Source organism: Oncorhynchus gorbuscha, linkage group LG14 (assembly GCF_021184085.1).
Source record: "Oncorhynchus gorbuscha isolate QuinsamMale2020 ecotype Even-year linkage group LG14, OgorEven_v1.0, whole genome shotgun sequence".
In the NCBI taxonomy this organism is placed as follows: domain Eukaryota; kingdom Metazoa; phylum Chordata; class Actinopteri; order Salmoniformes; family Salmonidae; genus Oncorhynchus; species Oncorhynchus gorbuscha.
This window is the reverse complement of record NC_060186.1, coordinates 25,787,475-25,808,741: the sequence shown is the minus strand read 5'-3', so window position 1 is coordinate 25,808,741 and position 21,267 is coordinate 25,787,475. Positions and strand designations below refer to the sequence as shown.

Genomic DNA, 21,267 nt, shown 5'->3' with positions numbered 1-21,267 from the left:
AGAACAACAGAATCCCTTCGGGTAGGATTCTGAAACCTTGCTAAAAGATGTCTGCTACAAAGTCACCCGGGACCCTTTAAAAGAAAGGGATTCGGTGGTGCTTTCAGAAGACAAAAAAAAAAAACAAAGCATTTTCTCCACAAAAACAGGACAAAAATCAATGGTCAAATTGATCCATTCAATCAAAACAGACATGGGCTATGTCTGGGTACATGTTTAATAACTTATGTTAGGCTGAGCCTCTGTCTGTATGGCTAGAACCATCTCACACTAGAGAACAAACATTTAGAATAGGAACGTTACTTCTGAGAAGAGATAAGAAAGAGAAAGAGAGAGAGAGAGAGAGAGAAAGAGGGCGCGCGAGAGAGAGACAGCTAGACAGAGAGAAGTGAGCGGGGGAAAAGCGTCAGTAAAATTGCAGTCCCTTTCATGTCTCCGAGATGGAACACCACAGAGATGGCTACATTTGGCTGAAAGCTGTTCTTTTATTGGTCCAGCTCCTGTGCCACATTTACAGTCAATGAGTGTAAATACTTCATCACTGTGAAGTGAACTACAGTATGTTGAGCTCCCAGTGGGATGAATGTACCGTATGATGAGGTGTGTGTGTGTGTGTGTGTGTGTGTGTGTGTGTGTGTGTGTGTGTGTGTGTGTGTGTGTGTGTGTGTGTGTGTGTGTGTGTGTGTGTGTGTGTGTGTGTGTGTGTGTGTGTGTGTGTGTGTGTGTGTGTGTGGTAGGATGAGGATTGGGGGCAGAAGCACTCTTGAAAGCTCTCACAGCTGTTCTCAAACACCTGGGACGTCACGCAGGGCTATAGCGCATCTATGGTTTACCTTCAATATGACAGGAGGAAATGACTAACATACTGTACAGTACATCACTCACCACCCTCACTCACGTACAGTGGGGAGAACAAGTATTTGATACACTGCCGATTTTGCAGGTTTTCCTACTTACAAAGCATGTAGAGGTCTGTAATTTTTATCATAGGTACACTTCAACTGTGAGAGACGGAATCTTTAAAAAAAATCCAGAAAATCATATTGCATTAATTTTAAGTAATTAATTTGAATTTTATTGCATGACATAAGTATTTGATACATCCGAAAAGCAGAACTTAATATTTGGTACAGAAACCTTTGTTTGCAATTACAGAGATCTTACGTTTCCTGTAGTTCTTGATCAGGTTTGCACACACTGCGGCAGGGATTTGGCCCACTCCCCCATACAGACCTTCTCCAGATCCTTCAGGTTTCGGGGCTGTCGCTGGGCAATATGGACTTTCAGCTCCTATTTTCTATTGGGTTCAGGTCTGGATACTGGCTAGGCCACTCCAGGACCTTGAGATGCTTCTTACAGAGCCATTCCTTAGTTGCCCTGGCTGTGTGTTTCGGGTTGTTGTCATGCTGGAAGACCGAGCATCGACCCATCTTCAATCCTCTTACTGAGGTTGTTGGTCAAGATCTTGCGATACTTGGCCCCATCCATCCTCCCCTCAATACGGTGCAGTCGCCCTTTGCAGAAAAGCATCCCCGAAGAATGATGTTTCCATCTCCATGCTAAAGCAGTTGGGATGGTGTTCTTGGGGTTGTACTCATCCTTCTTCCTCCAAACACGGCGAGTGGAGTTTAGACCAAAAAGCTCTATTTTTGTCTCATCAGACCACATGACCTTCTCCCATTCCTCCTCTAGATGATCCGGATGGTCAATGGCAAACTTCAGATGGGCCTGGACATGCGCTGGCTTGAGCAGGGGGACCTTGCGTGCGCTGCAGGTTTTTAATCCATGACGGCGTAGTGTGTTACTAATGGTTGACCAGGTCCTGCCGTGTAGTTCTGGGCTGATCCCTCACCTTCCTCATGATCATTGATGCCCCACGAGGTGAGATCTTGCATGGGGCCCCAGACCAAGGGTGATTGACCGTCATCTTGAACTTCTTCCATTTTCTCATAATTGCGCCAACAGTTGTTGCCTTCTCACCAAGCTGCTTGCCTATTGTCCTGTAGCCCATCCCAGCCCAGTCTACAATTTTATCCCCGATGTCCTTACACAGCTCTCTGGTCTTGGCCATTGTGGAGAGGTTGGAGTCTGTTTGATTGCGTGTGTGGACAGGTGTCTTTTATACAGGTAACGAGTTCAAACAGGTGCACTGAATACAGGTAATGAGTGGAGAACAGGAGGGGTTCTTAAAGAAAATCTAACAGGTCTGTGAGAGACAGAATTCTTACTGGTTGGTAGGTGATCAAATACTTATGTCATGCAATAAAATGCAAATGAATTACTTAAAAATCATACAATGTGATTTTCTGGATTTTTGTTTTAGATTCTGTCTCTCACAGTTGAAGTGTACCTATGATAAAAAATTACAGACTTCTACATGCGTTGTAAGTAGGAAAACCTGCAAAATCGGCAGTGTATCAAATACTTGTTCTCCCCACTGTACACATACACATGACAAACACTAACTATAGAACGTCATAGAGTTCCGTCCCGATTGAACCCTTACGGAAAAACTACGTGATCACATGTGAACTGTTCCAAAAACACATGAGCAACTCATACACACACACACACGCACACACACACACACACTCCAGTTTCAACCAATCATCTCAGCCCCCTAGAGCTGGGAGTCTAGAGGTAGAGCATAATATCTGGGCCCATTATGTGGTTCGTCTGAGGAAAAAAATGTAATCGCTCATTGAGATTCATGGTTCCCAGACTAACACATGCCCCAATGCAAATGGTAGAGAGAGAGCTCTGCCAGGGTGGGGGATACAGCTCTGCCAGGGTGGGGGATACAGCTCTGCCAGGGTGGGGGCTCTGCCAGGGTGGGGGATACAGCTCTGCCAGGGTGGGGGATACAGCACTGCCAGGGTGGGGGATACAGCTCTGCCAGGGTGGGGGATACAGCTCTGCCAGGGTGGGGGATACAGCTCTGCCAGGGTGGGGGATACAGCTCTGCCAGGGTGGGGGATACAGCTCTGCCAGGGTGGGGGATACAGCTCTGCCAGGGTGGGGGATACAGCTCTGCCAGGGTGGGGGATACAGCTCTGCCAGGGTGGGGGATACAGCTCTGCCAGGGTGGGGGATGCAGCTCTGCCAGGGTGGGGGATGCAGCTCTGCCAGGGTGGGGGATGCAGCTCTGCCAGGGTGGGGGATACAGCTCTGCCAGGGTGGGGGATACAGCTCTGCCAGGGTGGGGGATACAGCCCCTAACAACTAACTCCTGGATTTCTAAAAACGGCTCCGTAAATGTGATCCAAATGGCAGAGTGAGAGAAAGTGTGAGTGAGAGTGAGTGAGTGAGTGAGTGAGAACTTTGTTGCTTTTTTCAGCAACATTTACAACTCTGATGGATATTACTTCTCACACAATGTTCTCTTGTGACTTACATCACAATGTTCATTATTTGCTAAGTGTGCTGAGATCACTGAAGGGCTAATAACCCGTGTCTTTTAGGAGCCATTTGAGTACCGAGAGGTTTGTGCGTAAGGTTGTTCCTGGTTGGCTATTATGTACAGGGTTGTGTTCCTGTGCTTCAAAGACCTCAAATAGCAGACCTCAAATGGCTCCTAATAGACAAAGGTTATTAGCTCTTCAATGATCTCAGCACAGATATAAGACTCCAGCTTTTGTGATTTGTGAAATTGGTTCCAGTCATTGGCAGCAGAGAACTGGAAGGAAAGGTGTCCAGAGGAGTTGGCTTTGGGGACGACCAGTGAAATATACCTGCTGGAGCACGTGCTACGGGTGGGTGCTGCTATGGTGACCAGTGAGCTGAGATAAGGTGGGGCTTTCGCCTAGCATGCTTTCATCTGCTATGACAGAGATCATCTGTAATCGCTGTCTTCTAGCCTTTCATAGCCTTCCATTCTCCTCTAATGCTTCCTTTACATCATTACATGACTTCATTTGGGATCTTTTTTTGAATGTAATGGCCCTCTCTGTACAATACCAGCTCATCTAATATTATAAAGTAAGTCATAGTTGATGTCTGTGAAAATGTTGTATCCACGGGTCAAATATATTTACGGGTAAAATTATAGACAACATATTCAGCAAGATGAACTAATTCAGTTTATTTCTAAATGGTTTCCCTTGGGCTTGAACGTAAAACGGAATAAATGAGAGTGGAAGAAAAGGAATATTCATTCAAACCTCGATTAGCTGAACTTAATTAGAAGATAACGCCGCTAGCATGTTAATATTAAATGATCCCTTATGTCAAATAACAATGCAAATCCCCTAGTGTCTCCAGATAACAAAGCTAGGAAATGAACATGGGTGTCATTCGACTGTTACGCGCCACGACACGCCTCATACTAAAGTCCAAATGACAGAAAAACAAGACTCTACAACGGGTGAATGAGTAAACGCCTGTGTACCAAGTGGAACTCTATCTACAACACCAGAGTCCTATTAGGCTATATAGGGTACCATTTTGGATGCATCCCAGCTTCAGGCATTAATAACTGAAGGAATCTATCTGAACATCTACATTTCATAAAAGTGCAAATGATCCTAGGTGCTTCTTCGTATTCCCTCATTTCTCATTATGCAAATCTAAATATAATGTACATTCCTATCATTTCCCCATAAACGAAGTTCCAACAGATGCGTGATTTAATCAGATCTAAGGCACCAACCAACAGATTCCATAAAATGTTAAAACGGTAGATGATGAATTAAGCAGAAGAGGAGCAGGAGAAGAGGCATGACTTGTGCTACACTCTCTATCTCCGGGATTAATGTCCATCTGTGTAATATCTCCTCTAACTTCTCATCTGCTTCTTCTGCCCACATATCAGTGAGCGAGAAAGAGAGAATGGGAGAGACAAAAGAGAGAGAGGAATAAAACCTCATTGTAAATTTGTACAGCGAGCAGATAACAAATATAGCAGCATACCTTGTACTCATTCGGAATGACATACTGCATCATTCAATTTACCTGAAAGCAGAGCAGCCATTGAGATCAAAATGGCAATTATGAATCAAATGGGGAGATTGTGCGGTGGGGAAATTGCTGTGGATGGTAAGCACAGGATAAATAATTTTCTTCATGGCTGAAAAATCAGGTTTAAATTGTACTGGCAAAAAGAAAAAAGGTCTGTGACAATCATTTTGGAGGCCGTAAGCTATCTCAGAGCCTGTCAAGAAACCCGTTGAAGATAAGTTAATTATCTAGTTGAAAGACAAAGCCTTTTGACAGCTGTAACATCTATACAGTATCGCAGGACAGAGCATCGCTCTCTCCCACTAAGTTTCCAATCTGGGTGTGGAAAACTTGATTCCCCTCTTACCGTTGACAGCCATCAAACAACCGTGTGAAGCGTCATTCTATCACCTCAAGAACATTGCCAAACTCAGTCCTACCCTCACTCAGTCTGATGCAGAGAATCTCGTCCATGCCTTTATCTCCTCAATGCTGCACTACTGCAACACGCTCATCATCGGCATCCCTGGCAGGAGTCTCCAGAAGCTCCATTACAACCTGAACAGGGCTGCCAGGATCCTGGTGAGAGTGCGGAAACACCATCACTGCATCTCAGTGCAAGAGGCCTCACTTACAGTCCCTAGCTCAAATCCAGGCTGTATGACATCGGGCCGTGGTTAGGAGTCCCATAGGGCGGCCGCGCGATTGGCCCAGCGTCGTCCGGAGTTTGGCCAGGGTTGGCCGTCATTGTAAATAAGAATTTGTTCTTAACTGACTTGGCTAGTTAAATAAAGGTCACATTTCAAATGATCACATCACCCCCATCCTGGCATCTCTGCACTGACTTCCTGTCTCATACAAGATCAAATTGAAACCCCTCCTGCCCACTTTCCTGTGTATGGAAAGTCATGGAAAATCTGCTTCTTATCTCAAAGAACTGCTCTCCCTCCAAAGACTTGGCTAAAGGTCAATCAGATTTGTGAACATGGTCCCTAGCTGTGTGCTGCCGCTTTCCATGTTGTCTGTAGCTTGTGAGGTATGGAAACACTTTGTTGCTTTTATGAATTTTGTCTTGCTGCTTTTTGTTCTATGTTGCTCTGTCTGTATGCTATGTCTTGCTTGTCCTATGTTGCTATGTTGCTATGTCTATGGTGCTATTGTCTATATTGTAATTGTTTTTAATAACCTGCCCAGGGACTGCGGTTGAAAATTAGCCGGCTGGCTAAAACCGGCACTTTTACTGAAACGTTGATTAATGTGCACTGTCCCTGTAAAAATAAAATAAACTAAACTAAACTAAACCCCACTCGCACCCTCAGGTCAAGAGATAGCCTGCTCCTCCACGCCCCCAGGACCAAGCTCCGCTCCTTGGGGGATTGGGCTTTCAGCTCGACCGCCCCCAGCCTCTGGAATGCCCTCCCGGACCACCTGAAGGCACCACAGGCTCAGGACTCCTTTAAAATGGGCCTAAAGACTTTTCTCTTTAGGAAGGCTTCCTGATGATAGCTGGGCTCCTTGGTGTCCTTGTCCCTTGTAGTGTCAGTTGTACTAAAAAATATATGTGTGGGGTTATTTTATGCATTTTCAGATAATTCTGTATAATGAAAAGCACTTTCCAAATGTAATAAATGATTAGTACTATATATATATATATATATATATATATTTAAACCTTTATTTAACTAGGCAAGTCAGTTAAAGAACAAATTCTTATTTTCAATGACGGCCTAGGAACAGTGGGGTAACTGCCTGTTCAGAGGCAGAACGGCAGATTTGTACCTTGTCAGCTCAGGGATTTGAACTTGCAATCTTCCGGTTACTAGTCCAACGCTCTAAGGGTGTATGTTTGTGAACAACAATGCCATCACTGAAGAAAAAAACAATCACCCGGTCATTTTTGCCCTATCTGTAGTGAGTTTGAACAGTCTATCCCCCGACTCCAGAGCGATATTCGGGGAATCCTGGTACCTGCCAGCGTTTTCTTTCTCAGTGCTCGCTTATTTTTGAGCTACAGCCATCTTTGTTTTCTTCAGACCAATCGAAGATAGCATATATAATTACACTAATGTCGGGAAGGGTGCTCTCCTGGGCTACGACAGTTTGTGAACAACAATCTGTCATTTGGAGGAATTGATGGCAGAGGTGAGAGGTTTTTGATTCTCCGGTATCCGGGAGAAAGGCGGCCAGCCTACTGCTTGACTTACGTCAAAACCCCCGTAATGTGGCAGACTTCGCGGTGGACCTTCACACGTTGGCCGCTGAGAGTGCCTGGAATCCGGAGTCTCTTTTCGATACTTTTCTGCACGGATTATCTGTGGAAGTAAAGGATGAGCCAGCTGCTCGGGAACTGCCAGTGGACGTCGACTCCCTTATCGTCTCAACCATTAACATGGTTGGACGCCTAAGGGAACGCAAGAGAGGAGGTCTGGTCTCGGGCACACTGGTCTCGGGCACACTGCATTCGAAAGTTTCCGAATGCAGCTCTTCCGAGAGGAGTCGAAGCCACCCTGAGCTTTCTCGTGAATCTATGACGGGTGAGTTACTCCTGAGCCTATGCAGTTGGAAAGAACTTGGCTATCAGTTAGGGAGCACTCACGGAGGATGAATAATAACTGTTGTCTGTACTGTGGAGGGACAGGACATTTTATAGCTACCTGCCATATTAGCAAACCCTTGTCCCTAGTGGGTACCAGTACCATGGTGAGTCAGACTGGGAGTTCCCTAATTCCTATCACCCACACACCCTTTTTGTGCTTGTGCTGTGGGGAGACCAATCTAAGTCTCTCCGAGTGCTCATTGACTCTGGGGCTGATGAAAGTTTTATGGATGCCACTATGGATGCTTCGGAGCTTGGTATTCCCTCTCAGCCTCTCTCTGTCCCCATGGATGCTAGGGCACTGGACGGCCGCTCTATAGGGGAAGTCACCCATAGTACTGTGCCCGTTCAATTACGGGTTTCTGGTAACCACACTGACACCATACAGTTCCTCCTCATTGCATCTCCCCTTGTTCCGGTTGTGTTGGGATTTTCCTGGCTCCAAAAGCACAATCCTGTGATTGACTGGACCACAAGCTCCATCCTGGGTTGAAGCCCATTCTGCCATTCCCACTGCCTTCAAGCAGCACAGCCTTCCCCAAGTCGTCTTCCTAAGGAGGTCAGCAAGACTGTGGATGTCTCTGTTATCCCCACAGAATACCATGACCTCCTGGAAGTGTTTAGCAAGGCACATGCTACTTCCCTTCCCCTGCACCGTCCTTATGATTGTGACATTGATCTTCTCCCAGGCACTACACCACCTTGGGGTCGGCTGTACTCTCTGTCAGGACCAGAGACCATTGCTATGTATGAGTACATAGAGGAGTCTCTGGCCACTGAGGCCGTCCGTCCGTCTGCATCTCCTGCCGGCGCAGGGTTTTTCTTTGTGGAGAAGGACAAGGCCCGTGCATTGACTACCGGGGACTTAACGATATCACTGTCGATAATCATTACCCACTTCCTCTCCTCTAAGTTTGAACCTCTCCAGGGCGCCACCATGTTTTCCAAGTTGGACCTTCAGAAATCCTACCACCTGATTCAGATAAGCGAGGGGGATGAGTGGAAGACAGCCAGCCAGTGGACATTATGAGGAGCAGGTCATGCCATTTGGACTCACCAACGCCCTCACTGTCTTCCAGGCTTTAGTCAATGATGTGCTTCGGGACGTGCTAAAGCGGTTTGTGTTCGTCTACCTGGACGACGTCCTGTTTTCCCCCAATCTGTCTAAGAACATGTCCTCCATGTCAGACAGGTTCTTCAGCACCTCCTGGAGAACCAATTGTTCGTGAAAGCCAAGAAGTGAGTTCCACCGCTCTTCTATCACCTTTCTGGGATATGTCATTGCTGAGGGCAATGTTCAGATGGATCCTGGAAAGGTGAAAGCAGTGGTGGATTGGCCTCAACTAACGTCCAGGGTGCAGTTGCAACGGTTTCTTGGTTTTGCAAACTTCTACCTCCGTTTCATTTGGGGTTACAGCGACCTGGCGGCCCCCCTCTCGGCACTCACCTCCCCCAAGGTACTGTTCAAATGGTCTCCAGCTGTCGACAAAGCCTTTGTGGACTTGAAGCATCAGTTCACAACAGCACCCATCCTCATCCATCCGGAACCCCTCGTGTGAATTTGTGGTGGAAGTGGATGCTTCAGATGTTGGAGAGGGGGCCATCCTGTCCCAGCGATCTGCCCAGGACCAGAAGCTCCGTCCCTGTGCCTTCCTGTCCCATCATCTCAATCCCGCTGAGAGGAACTACGATGTTGGCAACCGAGAACTCCTGGCCGTGAAGATGGCATTGGAGGAGTGGCAGCACTGGCTGGAAGGAGCAGAACAGCGGTGGGTGGTGTGCGCGCCTCCTGAGTCGGACTAGAAGTCCACTCTGAATACCTCGTCTCCGCCGATAAGCCTCTGGAATCAGTTCAGTTGCCCTGGGGGTACGAACAAGGGATCCGATTCGGGAAAGTCGTATTCCTGGTTGTAATGCTGGTAATGCTGGTGAGTTACCGCCGCTCTGATATCCAAAAGTTCTTTCCGGATGTTTCTAATAACACCAAAACATTTCTGGGCTAATAACACACAAAAAAACGAAAAAGAATGCAAAGTTGCCTATGAGCTAGAAGCACGGCTGCCCTACAGTCACACGGAGCTCGTTATCACAAAGGAAACAGCTTTGAGAAGCACGGTGCCTCTTCTGTTAATTTAATTACCTGTGTGTCTGACTTACTGTGTGTGAAGGTCCTTCACCCTATTAGCCTACTACGGTGTCTAACGCTGAGATAAAACACTCTTTTAAAGAGGAAAACATTATCATGTTGAGTGGCAATAGGCTTGCACCCAGCCGTATACGCCAGGAAAAGGAAGTTCATCTATGTAGATATAATCAGATCGGTAGGCCTGAATAAAAACATGGGGCGTGTTTCCTGGAAGCTTCGTATAGGATTAAGATAATCTTTCCTAAAATGATTTTTATCTTGGATGGAAGATTATCTTAGGAGCAATAAGATCACAGGAAATTAATGCATGACAGGCATTTCTAACATGTTCTACGCCAGAGATGATAGCCCAATGCTTTAATAAGATATACTACAACAAAGTGAATCAGAGAGCAGAGAGCAGTGACTGATACAGCTATTGTTGTTCGTTGTGTTGTTGTTGCTATTGATGTTGTGTTGCTCCGTCACCCTGTATGTTTCTATGTAATATATTATCCATCCAGAGAGAATTGACTGCTACAGATATGACTATGTTGTGTTGTGATGTTGCCGTTGCGTGTGCCCTGTCACTTTGTATGTGTCATTGTGATTATTATTGCTCTTTAATCCTGGCTGTGTTTGGGTGGTTAGAGTGACACTCACTATCATTACATCCGAGGTGATGGAGACCAGGAGAGAAAGAGGGAGAAAGGGATGAGGTTACCAAGGAAACAGAGATGTCAGGGAGCAAGAGGGCAAAGGAAGCACTTGTTTTCCCAGGTGTGAGCCTATCCCCCCCCAACACCCGACAATGGTCAGAGTTACAATTTATTGCCCTTTCGTTCTTGGATTGTGGCCCCACTGACCACACTCTAGCACTCTGATTGGCTAAGGCTCCCCATTGTGGACCAATCCCAGCGTGAGGTACTCAATCACAGGTTAGTGTTTTCTGTAGGACTGTCAGGAAGGGTTAATTACGGAACAAAAGGAATGATGCATGTTTACCTCTCCTCTCGTTTCTTTTCCCTCTCTTTTCTTTTCAGGAGATTGGCTTGGTGTCATCGGGATAATAAGAGCTGAATACATGTGCTGAAGGCTGGACTGACCTTACTGTATACAATGTCATTGACTTGATAACGCAGTACAAAACACTAGTTCGTCTAACCATTGGTTGTCCATATAGGCTACTTTCAATACATATGTATATCAGCTATTCATGTCAACACGTGGATATATGCAGTTTATCGCATACGGTGGTTTCATTGAGTTTGAGTCCGTGCTTAGGTCTATGACCATGCCTTGACCCATATATTTCCATACACTCACACATATACATTCACTTTTTAGCACTGACCTTCAATGGAGACACAGTGACTACCATAAATAAGCTTCTTTCAGAAAACGTTCATAGAAAATAATGTCTTCAATGTCCTTGGTCTCGCCAGGCGACTCAGTCTACTCTGAGTCGCCGGCTCTGACAGACTGAATTTGAGTGCTGTTTTGTGATTCTCAGAAGAGGTCAATATTCTCCGAAGAGGCTAACTGTTTTGTCCCACATCATGGGAGTGTAACACCGAGATTATATACCAGCTGATAAAGCTTCCTCGTCTGAGCGCAGAGAGAGAGAGAGAGACAGTGGGCACATGGGCCACTCCTCTCCCTCCCTGTGTGTGTGCAAGTTTGTTTGTGTGTGCGTGTTCGTTGATGCATTCATTCATTCATGTGTGTCTTTCTCCTGAGCCTCCTGCTGCCCTCTCACCTCCTCCGCAGTCTTTCTCCTCCTCCTCGATGCCGTTCTTGATGCTGTCGTACTCCTCGTCAATGTTCTGATTGCCTCTAATCTGGCTGAGCACGCGCCGGGCCTTCTGGGTAAGGCCTTTCTGGATCAGCCAGCGGGGGCTCTCTGGCAGGAACAGAAACCCCACGAACTGGAGCACCGCAGGGACCACCGACAGACCCAACATATACCTGGAGAAGAGGAGGAGAAGGGGAGAGAGAGAGAGAGAGAGAGATGGAGAGAGCCATATATTAGCCGTTTCATCTGTGAGAGTGACTCTCTTGCAAAATGAGGAACCGGAGTACAGCAGGAACCATTGGCAGGAAGGGGGTAACGAGGGATAGGAAGAATTCAACATGAGTTGTTTCATCTTTGAGAGGAGAAACTCCCATGAACTGCAGCACAGCGGGAACCACCAATAGACCGAACATAAAATATATCTGGGGAGGAGGAGAAGATAGGGAGAGAGGGGGGAGACGCGGTGGAGGTGAGGGATGGAAAAAAGGGAGGAAGAGAGAGAGAGAGGGGGAGAGACATAGAGATAAATGTGAGAGGGGGCGAGGGGAGAAACGCCATGAGCTGGAGCGTAGCAGGGACCACTGATGGGTTGCCTCCCACAATGTAGCAATGTTCCAGCATTCTGTAGTCTACTTAAGCCTCGTTCACATTACCCATAAACACTCCATTACGTCGCACCGGACGTCATGCTCTTCAATGGGAAGATCCGCAACGGAGTGGAATGCAATGACTCTTTGCAGTCGAAGGCTCTGTTGTGAGACGAATGTTCCAAACGTTGTCAAAAAAAACAGGTAGTTAGCAAAGACCAACTGAAAATGAGAATATGTGTTTTCGGTGATGGCTTTATGGGATAGCTAGCAACTGATGCAGACATTTCCGGTCGACTGCACTCCAAGGTTCATGACCTATGATCACATAGTTGTTGTAAAGGTCATGCGGTCGACACGTAGTCGTAAGTTTGAGAATGTGTATACCCATAATGCAACACACTTTGAAAGGCGGTGACCAACGTTGGTCGAGGTCTTGGCAAAAGCACTCCGCTCGAATGCGCGCATAATATCTGTGCTACACTCCCACCCTTCATCAAGCAGTATCAATGTAAACAAGGTATAGACTAACATTAAAATACTTACTTATGGGTCCTTTTCCAACAATGCGAACGGGACCCGTAAGTAAGCATTTCGCTGTTAATCTACAGCCGCTGTTTACGAAGCATCTGACAAATCAAATTAGATTTCTCAGGACCCACATCAAATCATTACCAGGCTAACAACACAGTGAATAATAGCCTAGAGTAACAACTCTGTTGTGTCATTGAACATTTTTCAAACGGCTTCACAGGGTTGACTGTCACATAGAAGTCTGCCACAGAGCAGAGCACATCATTAAAAGCGAAACTTTCAAGGACTCAAGACTTGGCACGAAACGCAACTTGTCAAATCAGTAAAAGAAGAGGAATGCAAGGACACACACTGACAGCTATGGCATAAATCCAGCACTTGTGGCAAGTTCAAGGAAGCTGTTCTGAATAATGTCCTAAGGCAGGACAAAGCAATGCTCGCTTTACAAGGAGTCCGTGATGTAATGTAGCATTTAGATTTACAAAAACAATAAAAGGATGTTATCTTTTCAACGTATCCCTGCTCTGCACCGAGGGACTGTTGCATCAGCTGGAGGCAGGATGAGGATCCACATCTTTTGCTGCTGACACTTACACTGATCTGATCTGCTAGTCCCGACTGTGCCATCTGACGTGACACGACTCGCAGATGACAGACGGATGAATATTTGTTTTTCAACTTAATGAAACTACATTTCACATGAATGAAGCTACAGTTCAATGTTTGTACTCGCACACCACTTGGAAGCATTCCCAATATGGTCTGTCTCAGAAATCAACAGTTATCCTAACACCTGATATATCCCACTGAAACCTGGTTACAGACCGGAATATGAAAACGCGAAACTAAACACAAACAAATAAGAATGAAGTCTACATAAACAAGGTTAGCAGCACTGTGTCCATGGCCATGATGTATACAGGATGCATAAACAACTGAATGTAGTGGTGTGTTGAGAGTCAGTGCTAGATGTTGGAATGTGACAAGAGCAGTGGGAGGGAGCATTCAAAACTTGCAGATTGGTCTTAAAGGCCCAGTGCAGTCAAAAACGTGATTTTGTTGTATTTTGTATACACTGAGCTGTGTGCCAGTAGTTCAAGCAGACAGCTCGGCGCATTCAACATGTCAATACCTCTCATAAATAAAAGGAGTGATGAAGTCAATCGCCAGGAGAGATTGACATGCATATTATTAATATTAGCTCTCTGTGGACATCCAAGGGCCAGTTGTGCTGCCCTGTTCTCAGCCAATTGCAATTTTGCGAAGTACTTTTTTGTGGCACCTGACCACATGACTGAACAGTAGTCAAGTTGCGACAAAACTAGGACCTGTAGGACCTGCCTTGTTGATAGTGTTGTCAAGAACGTAGAGCAACGCTTTATTATGGACAGAATCCTCCCCATTTTAGCTACTGGGTGGGATTAAAAACAAACAAAAGACATCTATTGTAAAATATACTGTGGCCGTAAAATGTAAAATCAGCAAATAAAGAAAGGTTCTCATTGTCAACTGCGTTTATTTTCAGCAAACGTAACATGTGTAAATATTTGTATGAACTTAAGAAGATTCAACAACTGAGACATAAACTGAACAAGTTCCACAGACATGTGACTAACAGAAATGGAATAATGTGTCCCTGAACAAAGGGGGAGTCAAAATCAAAAGTAACAGTCAGTATCTGGAGTGGCCACCAGCTGCATTAAGTACTGCAGTGCAACTCCTCCTCATGGACTGCACCAGATTTGCCAGTTCTTGCTGTGAGATGTTACCCCAGTCTTCTACCAAGGCACCTGCTATTTCCCGGACATTTCTGGGGGGAATGGCCCTAGCCCTTACCCTCCGATCCAACAGGTCCCAGACGTGCTCAATGGGATTGAGATCCAGGGCTCTTCACTGGCCATGGCAGAACACTGACATTCCTTGCAGGAAATCACTCACAGAACGAGCAGTATGGTGGCATTGTCATGCTGGAGGGTCATGTCATGATGAGCCTGCAAGAAGGGTACCAAATGAGGGAGGAGGATGTCTTCCCTGTAACACACAGCATTGAGATTGCCTGCAATAACAACCTCAGTCCGATGATGCTGTGACACACCACCCCAGACCATGATGGCCCTCCACCTCGATCCCGCTCCAGAGTGCAGGCCTTGTAGTAAAGCTCATTCCTTCGACGATAAACGTGAATCCGACCATCACCCCTGGTGAGACAAAACTGTGACTCGTCAGTGAAGAGCACCTTTTGCCAGTCCTTTCTGGTCAAGTGACGGTGGGTTTGTGCCCATAGGCGACGTTGCTGCCGGTGATGTCTGGTGAGGACCTGCCTTATAACAGGCATACAAACCCTCAGTCCAGACTGTTTCAGCCTATTGTGGACAGTTTGAGCACTGGAGGGATTGTACGTTCCTGGTGCAACTCAGGCAGTTGTTGTTGCCATCCTGTACCTATCCCGCAGTTGTGATGTTCGGATGTACCGATCCTGTGCAGGTGTTGTTACATGTGGTCTGCCACTGCGAGGACGATCAGCTGTCCATCCAGTCTCCCTGTCTTAGGCCTCTCACAGTACTGACATTACAATGTATTGCCCTGGCCACATCTGCAGTCCTCATGCCTCCTTCCAGCATGCCTAAGGCACGTTCACGTAGATGAGCAAGGACCCTGGGCATCTTTCTTTTGGTGTTTTTCAGAGTCAGTAGAAAGGCCTTTTTAGTGTCACTGTGACCTTAATTGCCTACTGTCTGTAAGTTGTTGGTGTCTTAAAGACCGCTCCACAGGTGCATGTTCATTAATTGTTCATGCATGGGAAACTGTTTTAAACCCTTTACAATGAAGATCTGTGAAGTTAGTTCGTAAAAATCTGATTATATTTGAAAGACATCGTCCTGACAAAGGAACATCTCTTTATTTGCTGAGTTTATATAGTATGTATAAGCTGGAAGTAGAAGCCTAAGTGTTGTTGTTCATTAGTTTACTCTAATTATGAGAGGGTGGTAAGGTTAGGGGAAAATAATAAAGGGATATACGGTATATACAGTTGAAGTCAGAAGTTTACATACACCTTAGCCAACTACATTTAAACTCAGTTTTTCTAAATAATTCCTGACATTTAATCTTGTGTAAAAATGCCCTGTTTTAGGTCAGTTAGGATCACCACATGATTTTAAGAATGTGAAATGTCAGAATAATAGTAGAGAGAATGATTTATTTCAGCTTTTATTTCTTTCATCACATTCCCAGTGGATCAGATGTTTACATACACTCAATTAGTATGTGGAAGCATTGCATTTAAATTGTTTAACACGGGTCAAATGTTTTGGGTAGCCTTTCACATGCTTCCCGCGATAAGTTGGGTGAATTTTGGCCCATTCCTCCTGACAGAGCTGGTGTAACTGAGTCAGGTTTGTAGGCCTCCTTGCTCGCAGATGATTGTTCAGTTCTGCCCACACATTTTCCATAGGATTGAGGTCAGAGATTTGTGATGGTCACTCCCATAACTTGACTTTGTTGTCCTTAAGCCATTCTGCCACAACTTTGGAAGTATGCTTGGGTCATTGTCCATTTGGAAGAGTTTTACAACCAAGCTTTAACATCTCGAGATGTCGCTTCAATATATCCACATATTGTCCCCCTCCTCATGATGCCATCTATTTTGTGAAGTGCACCAGTCCCTCCTGCAGCAAAGCACCCCCACAACATCATGCTGCCACCCCCGTGCTTCACGGTTGGGATGGTGTTCTTCGGCTTGCAAGCATCCGCCTTTTTCCTCCAAACATAACAATGGTCACTATGGCCAAGAAGTTCTATTTCATCAGACCAGAGGACATTTCTCCAAAAAGTACGATCTTTGTCCCCATGTGCAGTTGCAAACAGTAGTCTGGCTTTTTTATGGCGGTTTTGGAGCAATGACTTCTTCCTTGCTGAGAGGTCTTTCAGGTTATGTCGATATAGGACTCGTTTTACTGTGGATATAGATACTTTTGCATCTGTTTCCTCCAGCATCTTCACAAGGTCCTTTGATGTTGTTCTGGGATTGTTTTGCACTTTTTGCACCAAAGTACGTTCATCTCTAGGAGACAGAACGCGTCTCCTTCCTGAGCGGTATGACGGCTGCGTGGTCCCATGGTGTTTATACTTGCGTACTATTGTTTGTTTCTCTCACGTCACCCCGCTCCTCCGCTCTCTCCACTGGCTTCCAGTTGAAGCTTGCATCCGCTACAAGACCATGGTGCTTGCCTACGGAGCTGTGAGGGGAACGGCACCTCAGTACCTCCAGGTTCTGATCAGGCCCTACACCCAAATAAGGGTACTGCGTTCATCCACCTCTGGCCTGCTCGCCTCCCTACCACTGAGGAAGTACAGTTCCCGCTCAGCCCAGTCAAAACTGTTCGCTGCTCTGGCTCCCCAATGGTGGAACAAACTCCCTCACGACGCCAGGACAGCGGAGTCAATCACCACCTTCCGGAGACACCTGAAACCCCACCTCTTTAAGGAATACCTAGGATAGGATAAAGTAATCCTTCTCACCCCCACCCCCCTTAAAATATTTAGATGCACTATTGTAAAGTGGCTGTTCCACTGGATGTCATAAGGTGAATGCACCAATTTGTAAGTCGCTCTGGATAAGAGCGTCTGCTAAATGACTTAAATGTAAATGTAAATACATATCCCAACCAGAAGCCATGGAATACAGGCAACAACCGCACTGAGCTAAAGGCTAGAGCTACCGCTTTCCAAGAGTGGGACACTAATCTGGATGCTTATAAGAAATCCTGCTACGACCTCCAACGAGCCATCAAACTGTCAACACATCAATACGGGACTATTGTTGAATTCTACTATGTCGGATCTGACACTCATCAGATGAGGCAGGGCTTGCAAACACTCATCAGATGAGGCAGGGCTTGCAAACGCTCATCAGATGAGGCAGGGCTTGCAAACGCTCGTCAGATGAGGCAGGGCTTGCAAACGCTCGTCAGATGAGGCAGGGCTTGCAAACGCTCGTCAGATGAGGCAGGGCTTGCAAACGCTCGTCAGATGAGGCAGGGCTTGCAAACGCTCGTCAGATGAGGCAGGGCTTGCAAACACTCATCAGATGAGGCAGGGCTTGCAAACACTCATCAGATGAGGCAGGGCTTGCAAACACTCGTCAGATGAGGCAGGGCTTGCAAACGCTCGTCAGATGAGGCAGGGCTTGCAAACGCTCGTCAGATGAGGCAGGGCTTGCAAACACTCATCAGATGAGGCAGGGCTTGCAAACGCTCGTCAGATGAGGCAGGGCTTGCAAACACTCGTCAGATGTGTATGGGCTTCCAAATTTCTTTCTACTAAGCTATATGTCATTTGTAAGGTCATACCAAGGATCCTTTAGCTATTTGATTTGACATTTTAAGACCCCTTGAAGTATACATGTTCTTTTTTCTGGTCCTTACTGCTATTAGCCCATACATACAATTTGTAAGTCGCTCTGGATAAGAGCGTCTGCTAAATGACTTAAATGTAATGTAAATGTTTGTACAGATGAACGTGGTACCTTCAGGCGTTTGGGAATTGCTCCCAAAGATGAACCAGACTTGTGGAGGTGCACAATTTGTTATTGAGGTCTTGGCTGATTTCTTTGGATTTTCCCATGATGTCAAGCAGAGGCACTGAGTTTGAAGGTAGGCCTTGAAATACATCCACAGGTACACCTCCAATTGACTCAAATGATGTCAATTAGTCTATCAGGAGCTTCTAAAGCCATGGCATCATTTTCTGGAATTGTCCAAGCTGTTTAAAAGGCACAGTCAACTTTGTGTATGTAAACTTCTGACCCACTGGAATTGTGACACAGTGAATTATAAAAAAAAAATCTGTCTGTAAACAATTCTTGGAAAAATTACTAGTGTCATGCACAAAGTAGATGTCCTAACCGACTCTAACCTAAGTGTATGTAAACCTCCCGACTTCAACTGTATACAGTGTATATATACTTACCATAAAATATGTGGGGATTGGAAATTATGCAGACAATTATATTTATCGATTCTACAATCTATCTGACCTATTAAAGATGATCTACCCCCTAAAAAAATAAAAAATAAAAATGGGGATAAATGAGATATTTTTGAGATATTCAAAGATGAGGCATGTAGAGCAATTGTCTCACCTCCATCCATCGTGGCGTAGGTAGCTGAAGGCCCCGTCTATGATGCTGGCAGTGAACTGGCCTCCCGTGATGAACAGTGTGTTTACTGTCACCAGCTGGCCTCTCAGGTGGGGGGGAGACGTCTCGGCTATGTACACTGGCACCGTCATGGACGCAATACCTACTCATGTGGGATGGGGCAGAGGAACAGGGAAGACACGATGAGGAGTGTAGAACCAGACAGTGTAGGGTGAAGATGCCCCTAGACGCTAATCTCGGATGAGTGTAGCATTGGGGGAGGGGAAGCTGATACTAGATCTACACCTAGGGGAAACTTCAGAGCATACAGTACAGTACAGTGCAGTACAGTCGAGGTTTATGGATAAGTACAAATTCAGCTTTTATGTATGATCAGTTCAGTCCACTGGTTTACCTAATTCAATAACAATGGTATAGGGTCCGAGTTAGGCATGAAACCACATATCCTCTCCACAATCAAGTGGAATCTGAGTGTCCTCAGCCACATCTCTCATCTAGAGAACCTGACCAATCGAAACACTCAACCACAGAGCTGCTGCACCAATCGCACACTAGCCATTAGGGCACTAAAGAGCCCTCATCAATGTGCACAACATCAATCATGTCGGACAGACTAAACAACATCAACCACAACATCAGTCATCTCTGTATCCAGATCTACAACATATATCTCAATGTCTGTAGTGCATCCACTACATCAGATATACTGTAGCCTATACCAGCATGTAAGTCAGTGTTGTTGTCAGCTGCTGCAGCCACAGACCACGCCAAAACGACTACATATTTACTCTGACTGCTAGAACCAACAACATGTGTTTGCCCGGATTCATCTGACAAGGGCTGTGACATCACCGCTCTGCGCCACACCGATAAGGGACTATTAATAGCACTCAGAGTGCACTGCTTCCTGTCTCTCTTCCAGTTGCCCGGCAGACGACGTAGCTACCTGTTACCATGGGAACCGCTCGCTTCACCATGCAACCTCGCCGTCATACGATAAGGGGGTTAATCAATATCTGGCATTTTATTCTTCTTTTTACCCAGGAGTGAGGGCTGGAGGGATGGGTCCTACTGTTAAAGGTAAGGGCCCTAGGGTTGTCGTTCATACGGTACACACCTGGGGTGACCAGCCCTAGAGGTGTGGTTGATAGAGTTGCCAACTACACCTGTAGAGTTACTAGGGGTGCAGGTTTTTGCTCCAGCCCTGCAGTAGCCTGACACACCCGATTCAGCTAATCACGGTCCAGACTCAGAGTGAGGTCCTTGATGAGTTTACTATTTCAGTCGGGTGTGTTAATGCAGGGCTTGAGCAAAAGCATGCGCACCCAGTCGCTCCAGTGGGTAACACCGCCAAGTAAGCAACTAGAGCTGAGCACGCTTCAACATTGACAAAGGGTTCAACTCTGTTTGCTCTTCTGTCAAAGGCTGCTCCTCTACATATCACATTTGACACGTTGGTCATTTTATTTTCATCATACACATGCAGAGAGCAGAACAAATAACTGAACCAAACACGTGGTTGTGAATGGAGTTAAGGGTATTGGAGCGTTTCTTATGTCGGAAAGTTTTCCATGTGGATTAAAATAAAGGAGACATGCAGAAAGAGAGAGAGAGAGACAGCTAGAGAGAGAGAGTGAATGTTTTTAGGATGTTATCCTAATGTTAGATAAAAACCCTAATGTAGGACATACACTACACGATTTGGGCACAAATTCGGCACGTTTTTGCCATCCTTGACAAATGTTCACGATCGGGGTGAAATCCTATGAACTTGGTATAGGATCAGCACGTCGGGACACGCCTAGTTTGAGCGGGTCAAGGACACACGGATGATGGCTGTTCCGTTTTTCCAGACCCCTGTTGGATGTCCCGATAATTTTATGACGTCAGGAATGTTGGTTGTGCACCTTGCAGTATAAGAAGTGCTCTGACGCGATTGGCCAGGGACCACTGCCAAAAGCCAATGAGCACTCAGCATGTGAGACCGAAACAATAACGGTGAAGTGGACAGCAACAACAACAACAACAACACACCACGTGGACCGAGGTGATGGAAGACAGATTGGTGGAGCTGTGGACAGAACGCACGTGTCTTTTCAATATTACCTCTGAGTCCTACCGTGACAGAAACCAAGAAGGTAATTTCATATTATTTTTATTTAAAGTCAATAGTCTGCGTCTGTCACGATCGTTATAAGGAGTGGACCAAGATGCAGCGTGGTATGTTCCATCCTTTATTTTGGAATAGAAAACTTTAAAGAACAACCGAAACGTGCCGTTAATATAATGCTCACAGGCAACTATACATAGACAAGATCCCACAAAGCACAATGGGAAAATGGCTACCCAATCAGAGACAACGATAAACAGCTGCCTCTGATTGGGAACCATACTAGGCCAACATAGAAATATAATTCACCTAGATAACCCACCCTTAAATCACACCCCGACCTAACCAACATGGAGAATAAAAGCTCTCTATGGTCAGGGCGTGACAGTGTCTCCGTCTCTTTTTTTATGTCTCTGCACATACTA

At 45.9% G+C, this 21,267-nt stretch overlaps 1 protein-coding gene across 2 annotated transcripts in view; it reads right to left on the bottom strand.

Annotated features, from left to right (window-relative positions):
* Positions 1-21,267, bottom strand: part of LOC123994696 (proton myo-inositol cotransporter-like) — a 70,212-nt gene that overhangs the window by 40,046 nt on the left and 8,899 nt on the right. The window contains exons 2-3 of one of the 2 annotated variants that reach the window (XM_046297605.1): positions 18,715-18,874; positions 11,416-11,624 (exon numbers count right to left, since the gene is read on the bottom strand). The exons of the other annotated variant lie outside the window; for it this stretch is intronic. Coding sequence (XP_046153561.1) covers positions 11,416-11,624; positions 18,715-18,874 — 369 coding nt within the window. The remainder of the gene's footprint in view (positions 1-11,415; positions 11,625-18,714; positions 18,875-21,267) is intronic. 2 annotated transcript variants of the gene reach the window in all.